The 8,061-nt window shown below is 39.5% G+C and overlaps 1 protein-coding gene across 1 annotated transcript in view; it reads right to left on the reverse strand.

Annotated features, from left to right (window-relative positions):
• The window catches only part of LOC101849009 (cytoplasmic dynein 2 heavy chain 1), a gene marked incomplete in the record, with an annotated part of 51,676 nt that extends 43,694 nt beyond the window's left edge, over positions 1-7,982 (reverse strand). The window contains 4 exon segments of the mRNA XM_013088750.2: positions 324-489; positions 1,442-1,588; positions 3,207-3,495; positions 7,903-7,982. Of these exon segments, the coding sequence (XP_012944204.1) occupies positions 324-489; positions 1,442-1,588; positions 3,207-3,401 (508 nt within the window).
• Positions 7,983-8,061: the final 79 nt, after the last annotated feature.

The following is an 8,061-nucleotide window of genomic DNA, read 5'->3' on the forward strand; positions in this document are numbered from 1 at the left end:
GTGCACTCTATTAGACCACTGGTCCTTGACCAAGGTTCAGTCAAACCACAGGGGTTTTGTGAGTCAGTCTCAAGGGTTCAGTGGAGGTCAAGAGAAATAAATGCACATTGTGCCCATTCCGTTCACCCCACTAAAGGGTTTGGTGAAAGCGTGTATCAAACTTGTGGGGTTTATTTCTTCAAACAAAGTTAAGAACAACTGCCTTAGACAGCTTATTTGCAGAAAATAGAACACTTCCCCACGTTCAATAAAGAGACTTGGCATGATAACAGTAAAAACAAAGCAAATAAAAAGTAAGTAAGAGAAAAAAACTGTTTGCTCACTGCCGAGATTCTCCTCTCCCCCGTCACCAGAACGACCCCTGAAGCTGGGGTCCTTCTTGCGCATGGCAGAACCCAGCCCAGCCTCAAGCTCACTCAGAAGACTCTGCAGTTTGGGGTCAAGGTTACGACTATACTTTCCATCGTCCAGAAGTAATGGAGCATACACCTGGACAAAGGATAACAATAAATAAATTACATTTTTTGGGTCCCCCTGAGGAAATTTGAGTTACAATGGCAAACAAACATGCAAACATAATTAGAAATGGCACGCGCGTGCGCGCGCACACACACACACACACACACACACACACACACACACACACACACACACACACACACACACACACACACACACACAAAAACAAAACAATTTCATAAACATGCCATTGCTGGTCGTCACTGTGCTGCACCCTATTTTTCGAGCTGGGGTTGTCTTGGCTTGCTCAAGGACACACCCCAATGACCACCAATCCAAATCACTGACACTTGCTTGACATTACTTTGAGTCTGAACTCATTGCTCACTTTGCCACTGTAGCCCCCAGAACTTAATGACACCACAAGAACTGAATTTTTACCAAAAGTAATGGAACATACGCCCTGGCAAACTGCAAAACTAAATAATAGCATAAAAGAACAATTGATATATTTCTTAGAACCTGATACAGCAGTAACATTAAGTGTTTTCTACTAAAGGGGTAGCTTTATTTATCAATAAAACTATAAACTTTCCATCTCACAAAACGCCAGTCTGTGTGAGTTTAAGTAATGATACACACTGATAAAAGAACAGAGAAGAAAGAAAGGACCTTCTTGCAATACCTTTCAACCACTAGTAAAGCCACTAGGCCATTGAGAACCCCTATGATATTATAGGATCTGTTAATTTTTCAGCATCAAAATTTTGTGAACATGATTTTTACCTCTTCAAAGAAAAATATACAAAGACAATTTAAACAAAAGTCGACTGTCTGATACCTATTTACAGAGGTGTTCGCTATGAACAGTAGACAGTCATTTGAATTAAACCACCTTGCAATGACACACACATCTCTAGGCATGAGAGAAGGAAGAATCGAGAAAAACAGAGGAGATTACAGGAGACCGACTTGTCCTCACCTTTTGCACAGCATGGTACAAAGTGTTCAGAGGGGAGTCAATCATGGATGACACAATGATGTTGGACTGAGTGTTGTCTGGAGTGATTGCTTCAGGACGGATTTTGAAAAACACAATCACTCTCTCCTTGGAATCTGATGATTCCACCTGAAATGCAAAGGGTAACATGATAATAGAAAGAAAAACCCCCACAAATATAGTGAACTTTTAAAGAAAAATAAGTTAAATCTTAGCTTCAAAAATGAATATAAGGAAAAGCAAAAATTGTTGATATACTGGTGAGACTTCTAAAAGAGTTTAGTTTAGTTTTTGTAAGAGTTGTACGCCACTTGCAACATATGGATCATCTATTATCTATTTGTGGTGGCCAAATTTTGCTATTCAAAAGGCTTTTTAATGGCTGCATCGATCGACATGCGGTTTTCGCCAAAAGATTCTTCAAAATATTCTCCAGATCATGACCCATGGTTTCTTCAGTTTTGAGACAGTTTTGCTGCAAAAAGCTAAATTTCTTTATTTTGTTGATCGCTTTTGTAGGCCGACGCTTCTGTCTCTGTAATTTTAGAAAATCCTCCAGGTTTTTTTTTTTTTCAAGTCGTACTTCCGTTCGATACTATCGCGCATTGTCGCGCACTACTGAGCACTATTTTAAGTGTGCGACCTGTATAGATCTAGCCTCATGTTTTCTTTTTTTACTTGGTGCTAAATTCGACTGTGATCCTTTCGTTTGATGCCCATCATCGCTTTTTCTGGACTCCTTTGTCTATTATATATTTGGCAACTTGGAAACACATGTGTCACTTTTCTCTCAAGATTTATTGCTCCATTCCAGTAGAGTGTAAATATAGTAGGCCAATGACTTTCAGTTGATGTTAATGCACTGATCATTCCTTTCATCGAAACGAGGCCCAGCTTGTAATATATAAATGCTGAAAGAGGGATAGAAGGACAGATAGAGGGAGACTACTCAAAATAACGGCATCGAAGAAATTGTCATTTTTCCACCCCTTAAGCAATATTTCTTTATTTTTCTTTCTTTTCTTTTGGGCTCATCATTTTTTACATCCATTTAACAACATATTCCTGGGAGGATATTTCTGAAAAACATTGATTATAGGCAAAATATGTAAATTTGTAGTTGTCAAGAACATTCAAGCCTTTGAAGTCACCAAAATTTGACAACCATTTTTTTCTCTGATTTTACCTCTGACATCAGCATCCCCACCCAACCAGCTTCAATTGCAAATATCAAGACTTCTATTCAAGATAGATAAGTATTTTTTCATCAAAAGTGAGGCACATGAACAAGCACGAACAATTAGGTGATACCATGCAGTTTCATATTCTACCGTATTGTGACACATTATATGCTGAAATTTAAAAAATATGTCCAAAGAGTCTAAGACATTGTGCAATTCAAAGAAAAGTAACAAATAAATTTTATACACACCAAGAAGATTTGATGGGAAAAACAGAAATATATATTTTTTTAAAGAAAAGAAATGCGACAGGAAGGGATGTGGGGGAGGGGTGAAAGAGAAAGATAATTGCAAAAGCATTTATAAATAATAATAATAATAAGAGCATTTGTATCCCGCCTTTCTCCACAGAACGGGCACAAGTCGTACATAGGAGATTAAAAACGCATTCATACTAACACCATACAAATTCATCATGTGCACACTTTTTGACAGCAACATTCTTTCAGACAATAAAAAATGCTCATACAAAAAGGCAATATCATACAAAGCACTTGAGAACTTACTCTGTTCTGGAAATCAATCTTCTTGTCACTGCGCCCATCTAACTTTCCTGCTAGGATAGTCACATTTCCATCATCTAAGAAGTTGTTGAGGGATGTGGCGTTGAAGAGACTTGTGATGGCATTGTCGGTGATTGGGATGGCGAAGTAATTGGCCGTTGTCACCAAGACAAAGTCTTTCCGAGAGTCCCCAGGCATGGTGGACCTTTGTAGTTTTTATTTAAGACCACAGATTATGGATAATAATCAGATCATTTCAAGTTCAGAACTTATATGATTCAAGAGTTGTATTCTGTAGACAATAAAAAGTTAAGTAGGAAATTCAGAATAAAATCGACTTCATTCTTCCACAGGATGAAACTGGCAATAACACAATAAATTTAAGGTGCCAGTTCATTTGACAGTCTACCATGATGTTTCTGTTCTTTTTGATGGTCTACCATGACCTGACCAGTCTGTCTAATTTGACAGTCTTGACTCTAAATATGGTTAACGTTATAAAAAAAAGATACTTCCTAACCACAGAGTTGATAAAACAAATTTTCTTAAGTCCGTTTAAGTGTTGAAAATTGCAAAGTCTCAAAGACCCCCCCCCACTAAAGAAAAAAGTGTATAGGTAGAATGTAGAGTCTACAGGATAACACTGATCATGAACAAAATTCTTAGGCAAATTTCTGACTTTTTTTAAAGAGAGGGCCTACAGTTTGGGAGTTAGAATATGAATCAATCAAAATGCGTTAGAGTCATGAGAGCAGACCAGTTTTTACTCTCGCAGTCCACAGTCAGCATTTTACAGAAAGCAATCTACGGCCGATTCTTTGCAACACATGTCATTGGCAAAAATTTAAATGAGCTGTTACAGTTAAAAGTAATGGAAGACAATATAGATCTAGACACAGACACAAATGGTGAAAAAGTCTAATAACTAAATAATACATATCATGTCATGCACGGATGTAGTTGCATCTTCAGTAGTGTTGGTTGTACAGCCTTACTTATTATCTTATAACTTATCAATCATAACTAGAGATCTAAATCTAGATCTCAGATACTTTTACATAAATACTTTTCCGATCCAGTGACCATTTGAGTTCTAGCCCTTCGGCCTGTCGATATGGCAAAGAATTTACAGGTTTTTATCAGCTGTGTTTTGTCTCTGTATAGAGTATTTCTGATGTCTGGGGAGGCAGGTAGGTAGGCACTATGCAGGTCGCTAAGTGCAGGGCAGGTAAAGAGGTGGTGTGATACTGTTTCATCTTTGCAGTCACACAACGGGCAGTCGGGTGGAGTATCCTTGCGGATCCTATTAAGGTAGGAATTCAGTAGGATGTGTCGTGTTCGCAGGCAAAAGATCGTGACTTATTCTCTTCTACTCAGGGAATTTAGTGCATCTTTTGAGTTGGGAGCAGTCATATTGTGTAAATACAGTTCTTCCAGTCTTGCCCATAGCCCATCCATTCAGCCACTGTTCCCTGGTGTAGCATTTGAAGATGTTCTTGACTGTCTGTTGTGATACTGGGTTTTGAGGTTGTGTTTGTGATGCTCCCTTCTAGGCAACGGTGTCTGCTCTGTCGTTTCCTGGGATGTTGCTGTGGCCAGGTATCCGCGTAAAGTCAGGTCGACGGCATAGGTCTGTATGAAGGTGTTGATTGTTTGAACCACAGAGAGGCAGGCTGGGCTTTCGAAATTCAAGTTTTCCTAAGCTTGGAGTACTGATTTTCCATCGGTGAAGACAACAGTGTCCTTGATTTTGTTTGGATATAATGAAAATGTTGGTCAGGTGGAGGATTGCTGCTTCAATGGCAATAGCCTCTGCCTCGTAATTTGTAATGATAATAATAAATGACATTTATAAAGCGATCAACCCTGATTAAAGTACACAGGCTCTGAGTGCTTTACAATACAGTACAAAGTACAACAGTAACAAAACGTGTTCTAACTAAAAGAAAATGACTCCAAATAGTTTTTCACATGTTTTGTCAGGATGTTCTTTTCTTACCCCCCAAAGCCTGCATTTATAGTTGCCTTGAAGGCCGACCCATCTGTGTAAATATGAATTGAGTCACTAAGGTAGGAGTCAATTGTCTTGAGAGCTATACGGTCTTCAGTTCTTCAGGGTCACATTCTTTTTTCACCTTCTCCTTTATGAGGGAAGTTTTGATGTAGGCGTTTTTGATGTTGGTGTTTGGGGGGAGTTCTGGTCTTAAGGGTTTCAGCATTTCTCTGTTACATGGAATTAGATGGAGTTTTTCTATTAGTTCAGTAGCTGTGTCAAGCATTGATCTTCCATGAATTCGTTTCTTTGGAATCTCTATTCACTTATTTTTCTGTTTGGGTGGTTTTTCTCTGGTCTTTTGTGTAGTGCTCACTCATTTCCATGCTGCCTCTCTTCGCAAGTCCAAGGGTTCCAGGTTCGTAAGGATTTCACAATACGAATCACAGTAAGCTGCAGTTGGAGTGGATCTCAAAGCTACAGAGACAAATCGTACAGCCTGATTCTGGATTTTGTCAAGAGACTTTTAAGTTGGTTTGCTGCAGATTGTCTGTAGGATTAGGTTATATTCCATGGCAGAGGGTAGGCTTCATGTATAACCAACATATATATAATATATGCTGTCCACTCCCATTGAAGTTCAGCCGTCTGAGAAGGAAGTCTCTTGTTGGCCTTAGTCTTCAGGTTCCAGATATGGTCTTTGCATGGAAACTGCCTGTCCAGCTCGATCCCAATGTAGGTTGGGTTTTCAACTGTTTCTAATTGTTTCCTGCAAGTGAGATATGACATTTTGCTTTGCGACTTAATTTTTTCGAAGTGACTATTTCTCCGAACGTTCGGAGAAATAGTGCCGATCTTTATTTCTCCGAACGGTTTTCGGCTTCCTGTCTCGTGATTTTTTGCCTATTTATTGCGAGAGTTCGGCGCCCTGGGAAGGAACACGTACCGCATGGCAAGCCCGCCTACAGACAACCTTCAGTAACACCCACCACACACCCACCACCATCATGCACATGTACACACACTAACTAAACATAACTAGTGGGCAACTTTTGAACGTATGACGAACTGAACTGTGGATGGAGAGACAGTGTGAGTGAAAGAGCGGGTGAAAGGAAGAATGTGCGAGTGTATCCACAGGCGACAGCAACTACAAGACGACGACACTGACCACCCCTGGCCTGGTCCACAGCTCACGAACAAAAGGAATGCAGCTCAGGCGGTGTTTTGCCTATATTATTGTCCATGGTTCGCAGGGAACAAGTGAGATTTTCTTTGTGTGTGCCTGGAGGGATGGGGTGGGGTATGAAAGTCATGCGGACGGGGATGAGCCGCGGGAGAGAACACGGGAATTGAATGAAAGAGTGAAACTGAAAGAGACGAATGACTCATGAGTCCTGGAGTGAATGGATCCTGTGTTTCTATTTTTGTATACTTTGAACTGTTACTGAATAAAGGCTGAAATAAAGCCCGAAAAACAAACAAACACACACACACACTCCTCACTCTCCACTTACTACCACACACAGACACACTCAAACACTCACACATACATACACACACACACACACACACACACACACACACACACAGGAGCAAATTTTTGGGTCTATATCTATTTCAATTTTCAACAGCTAGTCTAGATGAGATTTTTAGATGAGTGTAAAAACGTGAAAAAGAAAGGTTTCACAACAGAAAGAAATCAAAATTAGAACAGCCCATAAACAACAACAAACATTAACAAATAAGGGCGTGTGTCCACCTGTCCGAAGAAGATTGGCAGTTTTAACCCTAAATGTGCGTAATTTAAAAAAAAGTACAGGATATTACATGTAAATTATGGAATCACACACATTAAGGGGCTTGCCAGTGTCAGTACATTGGTCGCAGCAGTGACAAACGCAGATGCCAGTTCTATGTGTCGTTATCAATAACCCTCCGTAGATCTAGATCTAGACAGCACACGAGTGAACACAACACATTACGTTTAAAAGCAGCACCTTTCATAGGCAACACGTCATATCTATAGCGAAAAACTGTTTGGAATTGTAGCATTTCTTTATATAAATATTTACGGCGGACATTTTTTGGACCGATTGAACCATATTGTATACGAACAATCTTTGGTAGGCCCATACTATAATTATAGATCTCTATATAATATCCGAAATTTGGGGGAAAGGATGATATTTCAGAGTGTTCGGAGAAATAGTGCCCAGCTTTATTTTCCTGAATGTTCGGAGAAATAGTGCCCAGCTTTATTTTCCCGAACGTTCGGAGAAATAGTGCCCAGCTTTATTTTCCCGAACGTTCGGAGAAATAGTGCCGGCCTAATTTTTTTGTTGTAAAGACGGTGTAGATTGTCTTGGTACAATTTACTTTTAGTTTCCACTTGCAGCAGTAGTTGTTGAATCTATCTAGATCCTCATTTATAAGCAGTGCACTGATGCCAGCTTGTTAACTTGTATGCCAGATGCTAGGTTGTCTGCATGTATATAGCCTAGGGCCTTAGACCTTAGAGGCTTCTCCGATTTCAGTTCAGTATTTCTCAGGCAGGTCGTAATGAAAACAAGGAAAACGTGCAGCTCAGAGAGGAGCCCTGGGATTATGAATTACCATCCGAATTGAACAAATAAAGTATATTGAAAGAATATAACTATATCATAGTAAGACTCACAGCTCATAGGTAAAATAAATAATACATACTTCAGGGTAAGATTCCAGTTAAAAACAATGATGTGCCGTTGTCTACTGCTTGACAACAGTAAACTATACGGCACAGGAATGCTGCTACAAATCCAAACACAAAAGCCTAGTTCATTGGTTCTTAAACAATTAACGAATCAACGTCTTCGTTACAAATAA

Source organism: Aplysia californica, unplaced genomic scaffold (assembly GCF_000002075.1).
Source record: "Aplysia californica isolate F4 #8 unplaced genomic scaffold, AplCal3.0 scaffold00804, whole genome shotgun sequence".
NCBI lineage: Eukaryota > Metazoa > Mollusca > Gastropoda > Aplysiida > Aplysiidae > Aplysia > Aplysia californica.